The sequence below is a fragment of the Aethalodelphis obliquidens genome, unplaced genomic scaffold (assembly GCF_003676395.1).
Source record: "Aethalodelphis obliquidens isolate GAN/ISIS:26980383/991018 unplaced genomic scaffold, ASM367639v1 scaffold32, whole genome shotgun sequence".
Taxonomy (NCBI): domain Eukaryota; kingdom Metazoa; phylum Chordata; class Mammalia; order Artiodactyla; family Delphinidae; genus Aethalodelphis; species Aethalodelphis obliquidens.
The window spans coordinates 21,644,050-21,660,193 of record NW_020837976.1 but is presented as its reverse complement, the minus strand read 5'-3'; the positions used below and the strand labels follow the sequence as shown (position 1 = coordinate 21,660,193).

Below are 16,144 nucleotides of genomic sequence, written 5' to 3'. Positions count from 1 at the left end.
AACTGTGAGTTGGAATACAGAAGAGATTATTCCCATCTGTCCCTAAGTACTTTAAGTGGTCCAATGTCAAATATTAAAGGAAGAGAGCTAAGAGACAGATTGAGCAACAGAATCAACAAAATGTTTAGACTAATAATTTATTAGAAAATAAGTGATAATGATAGGAAAACTGTTATCTTATTTCAAATGGATCAATGTGCAGTGATGTTTTTTTCTAATATAGGTATAATATGTCAAACAAAAATGTAAATAGCAAGAAAATATAGATTTGCATTTTACAGTGGATCACTGATGCAGAAATTTCTCTCTTTTTACTCTGTCCTCAAATCGCCTCTGTAAATTATATTATTCTGATAACACAGACACATTTTTACTGATCTAGATGATCAGATTTTATATCAGGAATTGACATCGATGAGTTTCGAGACATCTCTATGTACCTCTGATCCCTCACAGAATAGAAAATGTAGTCCAACAGTTAAGATAATTGATGAATGTGTGTTGAATTCTCAGGAGGGAAGGGAAGAAGAAAGAATGAAGAGTAGAGGAGAGGCTTGGAGGAGGGAGGTGCTGATTTCAACCCTGTAGCGTCAGGATTGCGTCAATTCGGGTTTCAGCCACCTCTAGAGTCTCAGAGACAAGCGTCTCTGAAGAGCCAAAACAGGAAGAGAGGTGGCAAATCACTGTGCGAGGGCGAGTGGATCTCCCTCTTTGCCTCCTCCCTATTCCAGGCTTAGGTCCCCTGAGCTTTGCGCCGTTGTTTTCAGCATTAGGAAAAGCCCTGTCGCTTCACATCCAGGCAAGTGAACCAAGATAGGGAGTTTCCGTTCAGCACCTCGGACAGAATACGCAGCAAAAAATGGCTCCGATCGCTACCAGCCGGGAAGAATTTGGTAAGCAAGTTACTCCGCTTATAACTGTGGTTGTTCCTTAAATACTCTGGTGTGATGTGTTGTGTGTGTGTGTGTGTGTGTGTGTGTGTGTGTGCGCGCGCGCGCGTGTGTGTGTTTGTGTATGTGTGTGTTCGCGGGATGTTGAACATAGATTTCCCAGGTAGAAAAATGAGAACTGTAAAAGGGCAATAGTGGCTTATCTCTGTGGTTTCTCCCTTCCTTGATATCTTTCTCCTTAAAATTGCTTTCTGCCAGGGCGATTTTACATCCAAGAAGTTCCTAATCATTCAGGTAGCGCTGTAAATTGCAGCACGCGCTAAGTAAAGAGGTCTGTTTTCTTGTTGGTGTCATTAATTCTGCAGGTGATTTCTATTTGTACATAAACCTGTGTTTATCTTATTGGAGGAAGCCAGATGTTTCTGTGATTATATAAAGGTTTGATCTTGGTATAAAATAACTTGAACATTGGGCATTTAGAATGTATATTTTATTGCAGAGTGTACCATAAGGTATTTTTTTCTCTGCTATGTTTTTGTTGTATCCTTGAAATATTTTGCTAACGAAAGACACAGAATCCTATGATACTAGGGTTAAAGGGATATTCAAAATTAACTAGCTGAGCCCATTCCATTTCACAGGAGAGGTAACTGGAGCCCAGAGAGATAAGGGAAATTTTGCAAGTCAGTTAGCTAAAAGCTACTGGAAACTATACTTAGGACTTATATTTTCCTGTTCAATTTCCCTTTTCCTATAACAGATTTTTAGCACCATTACTCTCCTCTTTTACAGTAAAAAAAGAAAAGGAAAAAAATCAGATGTACTTCTTCAAATAGAAAAGTAGTATTTTTAGGTCCCATTATATTCCAAAGGCAAGAGATTTGAGTTTTACTTTACATGTATTTGGAAATATCAGGGAATTTATAGAAGTTTGTTATGAAACTGAGTGAAATGACTGAGATCTTTGCTCTCAAAAGCTTAAGACCTTAACAGTAGAGAATACACAGGGAGTAGATGAGCCCTTCTATATTATATTGAATATTTTGCCATTTGACATGAATATTAAACACAGAAAATTTGTGATATTATATTCAGAAATGAATTTCTTTCACAGCTGTCTGTTTGAGTGATTGAGTTTATATTGTTGTGATATGATATGTATTCCCAATTTCTGATTTGAAAATCAGAAAAATATTTGAATACTGAGGAATTTTCAGAGGCTATGCTAGTTAAAAATATGTTCTAGTGTTGGCATTGTTTATTTAGGAAAAAAATTTTTTTTATATTCCTTTTTTAAAAATTATTCTTCCTGCATTGACTAAAGAATCAAGAATAGTTCATGACTTTGCTTTTGCTCCCTGGCCTTGGATTATTAGGTAGTCCAGGAGTGTTTTTTTTTTCTTCTCTCCACAAAGACTTAAATAGAAGGAAAAATTGAAAAGCTGGTACTAAGTTTAGCTGATGATTTTTAGCTCTCACCTCATTCTTCTTCTGTAGCATTCCCTGCTTTTTCTATCTGGAAAATTCAAAGTTCACCTTTATACAATTCAGTTCTTTGATATAATTAAACTACAGAATTTTTTATTGTTGTATTTGCTTTTTTAGTTTCTTAGGCATTTTTGCTCTTGTCATTTCTTAATCTTATATTATTTGAGTTCAATTTTGTGATTATGAAGTAGATAGGCAGAAGTTTGGGGGATTAGGGAGGGGAGAAACAAAAGATTGTTCTTTCAAGGTTAGTTAAACAAGCCTTAACCCTTTCCTGACTGGAACTTTTAACTTTATTATTCACTATTTGGGATTTAAAAATAGACTGGAATGGAGCTAAAGGCAGATATTATAACGTTAATTATATTAGTTTTGATTATATTAAACGTTGACTCAACTGATACACTGTGTCCAGATATAGTAATACTGCTTTTACTTACACAGTGTTACTTATTATTTGTTGGAGAATATACTTACATATGGAACATGATGAACTTATTATTTGTTGGAGAATATACTTACATATGGAACATGGTGAGCTTCATGCATAATCAGTGTTACCTAATGTCAGTAATTTAATGTGTCCTCATTCAAGGAACAAATGCCAGTTTCAATTTGATTGCCATTTGCCATGTGGAAATGTGCTAGGAAAAAAATCAGTTATGGATAAAACTGAACTCTAAATTATCTCTACACACTCTTCTCATTACATGTTAAAGAATGATAATTCATTTATAACAATTGTTTGGGTTTTATCCTTTTTAGGTAATTAATTTGTACTTTGGATGATTCAGTGTTTGAAGAATTTTGGGTCAGCATATGAGTTTGTAGTCTTATAAGTTGTATACTATTAATAAACTGTTCATATTTTTGTTCTTTTTTCCCTAATATGTGTACATTTCTTTTACCACTGTTCTATAATTTGGATGGAAATTATTAATGACTTTGTGACAACTGAAGATAATTTTCCATAATTTCTGTCAGTATTTGAAGAATATGCACTTAGAGCTACATAGTAAGACTTGATGCTTCTGGAAACCCTCAAAATGTCAATGAAAACATAATGAAATTAGTACTGACTCATCATGCTGTAGTTGACTCATGTTATCTGAGAAAACGAAGGTAGGTCAGGGTCATTTAGCATTCTCCCATCCCTGGCCCAGCCCCAGTTTCATCTTTTCATTTTATTTGTGAAAAATTACTACAATGAAGGATTTTCTGTCATACTGTATTTATTCTTTATGTGTTACAAATGTGTTTATTCCTGAAAGTGACATGAAATAGGTACATAATTCACCCAGAACAGTTGGAAAGCAATTCAATCTGTGCAACCTACAGCAACTGCCAGCTTTAGGATGCTTTTCAAATAGGGTGTCTCCAACTCTGCCCAATTAATGCATGTTATTGGTCATTTGATTTTTCAGATGAAATCCCCACAGTGGTGGGGATCTTCAGTGCATTTGGCCTGGTCTTCACAGTCTCTCTGTTTGCATGGATCTGCTGTCAGAGAAAATCATCCAAATCTAACAAGACTCCTCCATATAAGTTTGTGCATGTGCTAAAGGGAGTTGATATTTATCCTGAAAACCTAAACAGCAAAAAGAAGTTTGGAGCAGATGAGAAAAATGAAGTAAAGAATAAACCAGCTGGGCCAAAGAATTCTTTGCGTCTTGATCTTGAGAAGAGAGATCTAAATGGCAATTTTCCCAAAACAAACCTCAAAGCTGGCAGTCCTGACCTGGAGAATGTGACCCCAAAGCTTTTCTCAGAAGGGGAAAAAGAGGCAGTTTCCCCTGATAGCTTAAAGTCCAGCACTTCTCTTACTTCAGATGAGAAACAAGAGAAGCTGGGAACCCTCTTCTTCTCCTTAGAGTATAACTTTGAGAAGAAAACATTTGTGGTAAATATTAAAGAAGCCCGTGGCTTGCCAGCCATGGATGAGCAGTCGATGACCTCTGATCCATACATCAAAATGATGATTCTCCCAGAGAAGAAGCATAAAGTGAAAACCAGAGTTCTGAGAAAGACCTTGGACCCAGCTTTTGATGAGACCTTTACATTCTATGGAATACCCTACACTCAGATCCAAGAGTTGGCCTTGCACTTCACAATCTTGAGTTTTGATAGGTTTTCAAGAGATGATATAATTGGAGAAGTCCTTATTCCTCTCACAGGAATTGAATTAACTGATGGAAAAAAGTTAATGAACAGAGAGATTATCAAGAGAAATGTTAGGGTAATTCATTTTTAGTGCTTAACATATTTATAAACAATCTTTTCTGTAGCTTTTTTGTATCTAGGGGAGTTTTATTAAAATGATGTCTTATACATATCATCTTTACCATGTTTAACTATTATTAATCATAATCAAATGAGGAGCAGGGGGATAGAGTAGATGAAAGAAATTTTAACCCACAACTGAAATGCATAAAGTATCTTAATGATATAAAATAAAAAGGAATCCTTTATGGATTTATTTAAATATCATTTATATAAATATTTTTATTAATTTCTGTCACAAGTATTTTGACTAAGATTGTCACTAAAATGCAGACAAATATTTCTTACTCATAAGAAAGTTAAAAATATATTTCAATGTCAACATAACTGAATTTGAAATTGAAAATTAAGTCAGTTCATTTTGAGTATTTGAAGTTCTAATGACTTCATAGAATTGCTTTTTAAGGAAGAGATATCTCATTATATTGAATTACAAATATTCACCTTTATGTTGTATAACAGGAAGTGAGTTACTCGGCCTTTGCAGTTATGCTACTTTGGTAGTTCTGGAATTATTAGAAAATGATAAGACATCAATTAATCAAATCTAAATGTATTTTCCCTTTAAATATGGAGCTCATTTGATTCCAGTTGTGGTATTTCAGAATAACTGGTGTTTATAAGGCATAATTCTATAGAATAGCATAAAGTTTGTTTTGACCACATCCTCACCTTTTCTGTTGAAATTAATGGAAGTCAAGATCAAGAAATATTAAGTAGTTTGAGTCACCTAACTGTTTACTGGCACAGTGGGAATAAAGATTTGTTCCCTACTCTTATTCTTCTTGGAGTGCTTATTCATACAGTTACCTCATGTCAGATTTTATATAAATACATATTGAAGTTTTAGGAGCTCTGGGCAACCATCATTCTTAGTTATACCAAGTTTACTTTTTGTTACTTTCAGTTAGAACTTGTACTTTGAGTTCTTGGTCATCTTATCTAATGTTAAAGTAAAAATAAGATCTAAGTATTATGCAAAGAAAAACCCTATGATACTGTTCAGAGACAAAGCTTTAAATATTCTGAATCAATTCTCTCCAATATTTAATTCATTCCTTGGATTAAAGGAGGACTCTGGGTGTGGTGGGAGAAGAGAATTTTAACTCCATCAGTCCTCTGGGCTAAGAGAGTGGTGGGTGTCAGACTAAATTTCAGGTTTTCTGAATTCAAATTCTAATAATGTCTGTGCTAAAGAATTTGAAATCAAATCAAACTTGAGTCACTTTACCATATACAGATCCATTCAAATAATTAGATAATTTTCATTACCATTAATAACTTCAAAAAGTGGAGAGTTAATTAAAAAGCAAAAACTAAAAATACCTCTGTGTAAGATATATTTTAAATATCACCCTTTAAAACATTTCTAGTAATGGGTGTGGCTAACTCATTACGAATTTTAACATTCTGTAGTACCTAAAAAGACCACAAGATGGCAGTAGTTGTTTTAGAAGATGATGGTACTGCACAAAAGCTTTTAGTTACTCTTTGATTCTTTAGCATATTAAAGTAAAATAAGTAGGAAAATTACAGTTAAATAACAATGCTATTATAGTGCTTTAAAAATTAATATAAGTATAAATTTCAAAACTAAAGAATAATAAAAACATATTTATCTCATATCTCTCTTTGTTTAGAAGTCTTCAGGACGTGGTGAGTTACTGATCTCTCTCTGCTATCAGTCCATCACAAACACTCTCACTGTGGTTGTTTTAAAAGCTCGGCACCTGCCTAAATCTGATGTGTCTGGACTTTCAGGTAAGAATGTTTTTGAAAAACTCAGGCTCAGTGTAGAAATGAGCAATATATTGGGCAAAATAGTTAACAACTAACATTGGACTATGATTTAGATTCACCCTTTATTCACAATCACAAATTATGTGATTGTTTTTGTTTCTCATTTTATGGAATAAATGTGTGAGCTGAGGCCATTATCAAGAAGAAGAAAACTGCATAGTTCTAAGATCCAGTACAAAGTTAGTATGTCATAGATGTCTGACTGAATGGAGTTGAAGCAGAAAGCAGTGATAAATGCAGAAGTGAGGCCATTGCCAAAAACACAGTGATGGAAATAAAATTAAGGTTTAGGAAAAGTTCTTAATTTTACTATTTTAAATGAGCCTGCCTACCCTTACATTTCTATTATTTTTATTATCTTTCCTTTAATTCCTTATGTGTCTGTTGTCTGCTTTAAGAATTAGCTTTTAGTTTTGTGACTAATTTTTACCAAAAAAAAAAAATTGCTGTATAGTACAATGAGAAAGAGCATAAGACCTATGGTTTAAAATGATCTGAGTTCAAATCCTAACCCTTCCATTTCTTAGCATCGTAACATTGGGTATGTTTCTTAAACTACACAAACTGGATATAATAGTACTTACCTTGAAGGAGATTATGAGGTCTGGAAATATATATTTCATTAAATATCATCCAGTGCTATTATTAGTTGTAGTTTTATTATTAGATAATGGAGATTAAAAACATGGTCTCAAAGATTTAGGTTAGGAAGTTAAAATGACTTTTTTTTTTTTTTCAACCAGAAAAGGGCAAAATAATATAATTAAATGTGTGATAAAGTAGCATGATCTTAAAATTCACAGGATACAGGTGACACAGGAAATATCAATACTGGGTAACAGGAAACAAACACAGCAAGTGGATAAAGAACCACAAAAAAATTAAAGCCAAAAATGGCACTGCCATTGTGAATTCTAAATGCCCATTCCCCCATTCAAAAGAGAAAGCCCATGCTCAGAGAATTAGTGAGATTTATCCAAAGTCATACAACTCAGTAAAGATAGATGTGTAATATTTTTTCCTTCTATTCCATTCTCTGGAATGAATTATTAGTAATCAGAATGTGTCATTAGAACATTCTATTTTCTTCCACTTTATGTTATCTCTTCATCCTTCCATTACAGTTCTTTCCCGTCCTCCACTATCTCTTGTGTTGTACATTCTTACTTATTTTCAATTTATTGACAATACAGAAGCCAAGCTTTATCCATGTTTTCACTTTGTTCTGACTCATATTCATTATAATCACATTTTATTAGCATCTCTAAGGCACCATTATCTTGAGATCAGCTTTCCAGCCAAGTCTTGTCAGTACAATCTGTGTTGTTTCCCATTGCAGATCCCTATGTCAAAGTGAACCTGTACCATGCCAAAAAGAGAATCTCCAAAAAGAAGACTCATGTGAAGAAATGCACCCCCAATGCAGTGTTCAATGAACTGTTTGTCTTTGACATTCCCTGTGAGGGTCTTGAAGAGATAAGTGTTGAATTTCTGGTTTTGGATTCTGAAAGGGAATCCCAAAATGAGGTAATTGGGCAGTTGGTCCTGGGAGCAGCAGCAGAAGGAGCCAGTGGAGAGCACTGGAAGGAGATTTGTGACTATCCCAGGAGACAAATTGCCAAGTGGCATGTGCTCTGTGATGGTTAGCATCCTAGCCAAGATGAGTTGGAACTTAATGATTTTTACTAGGCAAGAAGAAATTTTCTTTCTTTTTTTTTTCTGATACATGATTACAAGCTTGTGAAAGCTTTTTTGTTGTTGTTGTTAGAAATGTATTGAATTATCAGACCAGAAAGTAACTGTAAATGTGTATCATGATAATTTACTCTTTATTAGAGAAGTTGGATAAATTTTCATAAGATATTCAATTTCCCCTGAAGGTTACCAGTTATATAAATAAGAGTAGCCAAACATTTTAAGAATACTGCTCTGCAGGCCCGAGTTATGGCTGTGGTGATGATCTCATTGGAACATGTCACTGGAAGTCAATGTGGTTTTTAGGATTTAGAAATGAAAAGCATATCTTCTCTTACGAAAATTCATCCATTGTTCATCAACTGGGGAAATCAATTTTTCTTTAAACCCAAAGATATTAAAGAAATGTTCTCTAGATTATTTTATTAATTATGTCATGTGCAAATGGTTGTCCTGCATATAAAAGTATATGATTATTTCTTTTTTGGTCTGTAATTATTTGACACAATTTTATCATAAGAAGGGTAACTTAGGTTTGTTGAAAAAAAAAAGTGAACAAAATGAGAAATCATTTTATCAAAGGGCTGAGTTTAGAATACTATAGCCGAAATATGCTTTCCCCTTTCTAAGTTTACATGTGAGTCAAAAATAAAATATAATCTCACATAAGAACCATGGCCTTGAGTTATTCACTGCTTGTGACAAATGTCAGTGTGGCCTAAGAAAGCCCTATATACTTTTGTGAAGTTGCTGAGTTAGCTAGTGGGTAAAGAAATAAACTTCAGTGAGAAATCCAGTTAGAAATGCTGTTTTCTTATAGGAAATATATATAGTATGCAAGTGTACATTCAAGGTTATCCCTTGAACACAGAAAGGGCATTGGTAACCAAGTCTTCATTCAGCTTGTTCTCCCCCAGAGAGGACTAAGCTACTATTTGAAAAGAAATGAAGACAAAAAAGTTGTGAAGTTGTAATCATCACTGGGTAGAAAGTGTTACTTAACCCAAAAAACTAATAAAAAATAGTTACACGGCAAGTCTAATATACTTTATATATGTTCATACATAATATATTTAGCTGTCAAATTAGCACAAGTATGTTTCACTATCTTTTCTAGGCTAATTTGTCTTGAGCTGTTGCCTGTTGACCAGTTTATAAACCTGTATCTTATACATCTTTCCAGTGCCAGGGCTCTGAAATTCATTAAAAATCCATTAAACCCTGTGATTATTTGGAAAGAATTTACTTGAGGTAATGTCACTGTATTTGAGTTTTTAGAAAAGTATGAGTGAAACTCAGGTACAGTTGAATTTTAAATATGCAAGTTAGAAATGAAGTCTACTGAAAAATTTACATTTTGAGTCAGGTTTTGTGTCAGTGCTTTAGCAGTTTTTGAGAATGTGTTTGATATCACAGTGTTTGTAAAATCTATGATAAAGCATTTTCAAAACAACTTATACATGCTTTTTATGACTATTCCTAATGTAAAGAAAATGCTTTACACTCTATATACAAAGATTGAAATCAACCTCTCTTCTTGTGCTTTAAGATGATTTGGGGATTAAACAAGAATATTGTCCAATCATCATCTTCATGCCATCACAAAGTCAACTCATAGCATCTTGGTCCACTCAGTATTTCTGTGAAAGCAATGTGAAATGAATTTTAGTCAGTATATGGTTTGGGGGAGTCATATGGCCTTTTAATATTTGTATATTTGGTATCATGGGTCAAGGAATATAATATATTTTGGAGCTCTGAAACATTGTAAGAAGTCAACCCTAAGTATCCTTCAGAGCTGCCAGAAGTTAATGACGGTACCAAGAAAAGTATTGTTGTTGGAGGAGGGTGAACTTGTTTTTTTAGGGGAACAATGAAACCAAGAACAAATAATTACAAAATTACAATAACTAATTTGTAAATAGTTTTTAGTTCTTAAAATTTAAAGTGTTTCTCGGTGTGAAAAGTTGAGTAAAACTATTTGCAACTGCTGTAAAGAAAAGAAAGAAGAAAAACTAGAAAGGAATTGAAACAGGCAGGGGCATAGTGATCTCATCATTTTCTGAAAATTGTACTGTTTTATATTGTATTACAGTATCTGTGTGATTATCTTGAATTCTGTTACACATTCTGCCCTGTATTAAACATGTAAATTAATTGTTTGTCTGATTAGCGAATCTAACCACCCTAATGGAGAGGTATCCATATTTGAAGAACTGTGTAACTCAGTAACTGATTTTTTCTGATGTTGTAACTTAATAGAAGTGATTTGGGAGGAAGCATGGTATATGAGATGGTGTCTGTTCTTTCGTGCCAGCTTTGTATGATGTTTGTAAGATCATGTTATATGACATGAATAAATGGCTGCTTTTGACCAACCCACTTCAACTCAAAATTTTCTTTAATGGATTAATGGATTCTCTTATTTCTTTCTAAACTCTCGAGTTTCCTTAATAGATCATCTGGCATATATTAAGAAACATAAAGATTCAACACCAAGATCTTCCATATATCTTGTTGTAGTTTGCTTAATCCTCATAACACTCATCCAGGAAAGATATTATCCCTATTCAGAAGCAAACCTGAGACTCAAGGAGCTTTGGCAATTGACTCAAGTACACACGGATGATATGTGAATAGATTTCATTGCATACCTCACTCTTCTCTCTATGCCAGGCCACTCTCCTCCAGGGATCCTAATCAATTGGCTCTGCTAGATTCTTAAAATGTTTCATGCCCACATTCTTGGACTTCTCCTTTCTATATTGTGGTCACTTTTCCATATTTTATTTACCATTTTTAATAAAACATCTTTATTGGAGTATAATTGCTTTACAATGGTGTGTTAGTTTACCATTTTCACCATTTTTCATCACAACTTTTAATTTATTCTTCCTTTTATTGTCTTTCATGATCTTCTTTCTCACTTTAGTCTCTTTCATTACCTATTTTATATTACTGTCTTTTCTTTTTCATTTTTCCTATATCCTTGCATTGGATAGATTTATTTAGTAAAATGGAGTTGAAATGGAAGTCTTTATTTCTTCTTAAAGATGTAGGAAAAACAGACTCAGAACATCTGCAATGTTTCCATCAGACACCAGCTAAGGTAAATGGGAACTATGGGATCCACCACCAGGAGGATCAGCCATTTTTTACAGCACTAATCTATATGGATGTGTTCTGTATTATCACACTTGGCAAAACAACCTTGCAAATGGTTGCAATCAAAATCTGCTGCCATTGTATTTTTGTTTTAAACCATATTAATTGTATTAAGACTGTGCACAGGTATGTTAAAAGAGTTGGTCATTACATTTAAGTGCTTAAATATATTTTAGACCTCCCTGTCAAAAGTAACCAGAGACACTGAAGAGATATTCTAAGGGAATTAGTCATTAGGGAAATGCTAATTAAAACCACAATGAGATACCACTGCACACCTTATTACAATGGCTAAAATCAAAAAGTTTGAACATGACAAGTGTTGGTGATTTGGAGGAATATTCCTACACTGATCTACACTACTGGTGGGAATATAAAATGTATAGCTGCTTTGAGAAACAAGTAGTCAGTTTCTTAAAAAGTTAAATATACAACTACCAAATGACCCAGTCATTCCACCTCTAGGTATTTACTTAAGAGAAAAGAAAGCATGCATTTGCACAAAGACTCATGCATTAATTTTCATAGAAGCTTTTTTCGTAGTAGCTAAACACTGGATTCAACCTAAATGTTCAACAACAGGTGAATGGATAAATAAATTGTGTTGTATACACAGAATAGAATACTACTTAACAATAAAAAATGAATAAACAATTGATACATGCAACAACATATATACTTACAATAATTATACTGAGTGAAGGAAGCTAGTTATTTTCCCCTGGAACCCCCAAAATGTAGAGTGTATAATGTATGATTTAATTTATCAGAAATGTTTGAAAATGCAAACTTGTCTGTAGTGATAGTAAGCAGATCAGTGTTTGCTTGCGATTAGAGTAGGGTGAGTGGACATGTGTGAGTGAGCGAGATTAAAAGGGAATTGTAGGAAATTGGAGGTGCAGGGGATGGATGTGTTCATTTTCTTGATTGTGATGATGTTTCCACGGGTATATTCATGTATCAAAATTTTTCAAATTGTGCACTTTAAGTGTGTACAGTTTATTATATGCAAATTATACCTCAATAAAGCTGTTAAGAAAAAAATGTATAAGATAGAAACTATTTATAACTTTTTTTAAGAAAAAGAAATAACAATACTAACATTATTACCAGAAATATTTTTCTGAAAATTAAAAAAAAAATTTACATGTGTTGGGAGCAGTTCTTTTTTTCTTAATGTACCTTTCCCCATGAATGTATAGTTGGATGACTGCTTTTTAAAGTCTTTTGTGATGGTTTCTGTGTAATTATACCACCAACTCATTCAAGTAAATTTTTTGATTGCTTCTATTTTTAAGAAATTGATTTTTGAATTTAATTTTGATTTATAGTTATATGAAATATTATATTTTATAAAAATAAATTTACAAAACAAAATATATTAACAGAAGCCCATCTATTTCTACACTCAACTATTCCCTCCTCTCACATATATAATGACATTTAAGTTTTGGGTTAATTCTTCTCATTTTTAATATAAACATATGTAGATATATTCACATTTTTCTGTGTATCAGATGAACAAAACATGCTATACAATATATCATGGATATCATTCTCCAGCTGCATATATAGGCCTTATTGATTTTTACAGCTCTATAGTACTCCTTTGCAGCATTACTTTTAAAATGTTATTCAGGAAGAAGTATTTACTCTCCCATTGTAAGATAATGCCCTTATAAATAAGAAATGTGTGTTTTATTGATCATTTTCACTAGTAGCTAGGTTGTACATAGTAAACTCAATAAATATTTTTTTAACTAAATCAAACTTAATTGATGATTAGATGGGAAAGCATTGTGAAAACCACAATTGTTCAAGAATAGCAGTAGAAAAATTTGTTCCAAATATATAAAAGAATTTTTTGTTGTTGTTGTTATATTGATGTATAGTAGTCCCCCTTCCCCAGGGAATAATTTCCAAGACACTCAGTGGATGAAAAATCATATATATACTATGTTTTTTTCCTATACATACCTACCTATGATAAAGTTTAACTTATAAATTAGGCATAGTACAAGATTAATAACAATAATTAATAATAAAATAAAAAATTATAACAATAATTGTAATAAAATTTATCTGAATGTGGTCTCTCTCTCACTTGAATGATCTTATTTTACCATACTCACCCTTATTCTTGTGAAGATGTGATAAAATACCTACATGATAAGATGAAGTGAGATGAATGACAGCTATTATTGACCTTCTGATGTTATGTCAGAAGGAGGATCACATGCTTTGAGTGATCCTGGATCACTGAGCTATGACAATGTCAATGATTGGATGTCAGGAACAGATGATGTCAAAAGTTGGGAATGCTGGGCAGGATGGAGCTTGATGGTGTGAGGTTTCATCACATTACTCAGAACAGGGCACAATTTAAAACTTATAAATTGTTTATTTCTTTAATTTTCCATTTAATATTTTCTGACTGTGGTTGACTGAGGGTAACTGAAACCAAGGAAAGTGAAACTGCAGATAAGGGGGCGCTATTGTAATTCATACTATATTAGAAATTATAGAAGTCCAATGTGCTATACATATAATAGACATCCCAAACTTTTTCAAATTAGTTTTGGTGTGAACTGTGTTTCACTGTTTGTTTCTTAAAATTGGATTTATACTCCAGCTTTTAGCATTAAGCTAGTATTAAAGTGATTCTGTGTTCCTTGACAGGATGTCATCTGAGGTTAAGGAAAGATCATTTAAAAACAACTAAGAGAAATGCCTATTTAGGTCTTCTGTCCATTTTTGGATTGGGTTGTTTGTTTTGACATTATTCAGCTGAATGAGCTGTTTGTAAATTTTGGAGACTAATCCCTTCTTGGTCACATCATTTGGGAATATCTTCTCACATTCTGTGGGTTGTCTTTTTGTTTTGTTTATGATTTCCTTTGCTGTGCAAATACTTCTGTGTTTAATTAGGTCCCATTTGTTTTTTTATTTCTGTCTTTAGTTCCATTAGTCTGGAAGATGGATTGAAAAAGACCTTGCTGCGATTTCTGTCAGAGAGTGTTCTGCTTATGTTTTCCTCTAGGAGTTTTATAATATCTGGTCTTACATTTAGGTCTTTAATCCATTTTGAGCTTATTTTTGTGCATGGTGTTAAAGAATGTTCTAATTCATTTTTTTACATGTAGCTGTCTAGTTTTCCCAGCACCACTATTTGAAGAAACTCTCTTTCCACCACTGTATAGTATTGCCTCATTTGTCATAGATTACTTGACCATAGGTGTGTGGGTTTATTTCTGGGCTTTCTATCCTGTGCCATTGATCTATGTGTCTATTTTTGTGCCAGTATCTCATTGTTTCGATGACTACAGCTTTGTAGTATAGTCTGAAGTCAGGGAGTATGATTCCTCCAGCTCTGTTTTTCCTCCTCAAGATTACTTTGGCTATTCAGGGTCTTTTTGTGTCTCCAAACAAATTAAAAAATTTTTTGTTCTAATTTTGTGATAAATGCCATTGGTAATTTGATAGGGATAGCACTAAATCTGTAGATTGCCTTGGGTAATATAGTCATTTTGACAATACTCATTCTTCCAATCCAAGATCATGGTATATCTTTCCATCTGTTTGTGTCATCTTCCATTTCTTTCATCATCATCTCATAGTTTTTGCAGTGCAGGTCTTTTTTCTCCTTAGGTAGGTGTTTTATTCTTTTTGATGTGATGGTAAATGAGATTGTTTCTTGAATTTCTCTTTCTGACCTTTCAATGTTAAAGTATAGAAATGCAACAGATTTCTGTGTATTGAGAAAGAAATATCGTATGATATCACTTGTATGTGAAATCTAAAAAGAAATGATACAAATGAAGTTTATTTACAAAATAGAAACACACTCACCAACTTAGAGAATTAACTTATGGTTACCAGGGGGTTGGTGGGGGGATGCGAATAGTTAGGGATTTGGGGATTGACATGTACACACTGCTATATTTAAAATAAATAACCAACAAGGACTTACTGTATAGCAGAGGGAACTCTGCTCAATAATATGTGACAACCTAAATAGGAAAATAATTTGAAAAAAAATAGATACATGTATATGTATAACTGAATCACTTTGTTGTACACCTTAAACTAATGCAACATTGTTAATCAACTATACTCCAATATAAAATAAAAAGTAAAAAAAATAAAAATAAAAGCAACTAAGATATGAATTTGACTTGAAAATTTACTGTGGATGACTTTAAATTTAACACTGAGGTCATATAGCACACATGAAATATGACCCACTGAAATGCTGAAGTTCATCTAAGCAAAAGATTTTTAAGAACATAGAATTACCAAGGGATCTATTTAGATGGCTGGCACAAAGTCATGTAGAGAGCAATTGGGAAATCACAGCAAGCAAGTAGATGTCCAGGCCTACACCTCAAATGTCCACATGGCTCAGGAAGAGAAGGCAAGAGCACAATGAAAGTGTTGCTTCAGTCTCTGTTACATTCATAGGTCACTTATAATTTCAGCGGAAAATCCATAAAGACAAACGAAATAAGTTCTCAACCTCAAATTGATCCCCTGGCTTAGGTTGCTGATAATAGTGATGATGCTAGTGATGCTAGTGTTCTATTACCTTTAGTACTAACAATCATCACCTTGGAATTACTTGCCTAAAGTTTATATTCCCTCTTGATGGGGAAACCTCCTGTAATAGGCATTGCTGTATCTCCAGTGTCTGTTCATGGTAGAAGGTAACTCAAACATTTATTGGATTGAAATTTAAAATTTAATAATATAATGCATTTTCTAATTGATATCATCTCATTTAATGTGCAGCACAACCCAAATTATAAGAAATATTCCTCTAGTTCTAT

The 16,144-nt window shown here is 33.2% G+C and overlaps 1 protein-coding gene across 2 annotated transcripts; it reads left to right on the top strand.

Moving 5' to 3' along the window:
• Positions 1-649: 649 nt before the first annotated feature.
• On the top strand, positions 650-8,437 carry SYT4 (synaptotagmin 4). Of its 2 annotated transcripts, none has more exons than XM_027127554.1 (4): positions 650-893; positions 3,857-4,614; positions 6,299-6,419; positions 7,798-8,437. In XM_027127554.1, exons 1-4 carry the CDS (start codon positions 860-862, stop codon positions 8,103-8,105), a joined length of 1,221 nt encoding a protein of 406 aa, XP_026983355.1. In that variant the 5' UTR covers positions 650-859; the 3' UTR covers positions 8,106-8,437. The 2 variants fall into 2 exon arrangements, with proteins under 2 accessions (XP_026983355.1, XP_026983353.1); XM_027127552.1 differs by having other exon boundaries at positions 3,803-4,614; positions 7,798-8,390.
• The last annotated feature ends 7,707 nt before the right edge of the window (positions 8,438-16,144 follow it).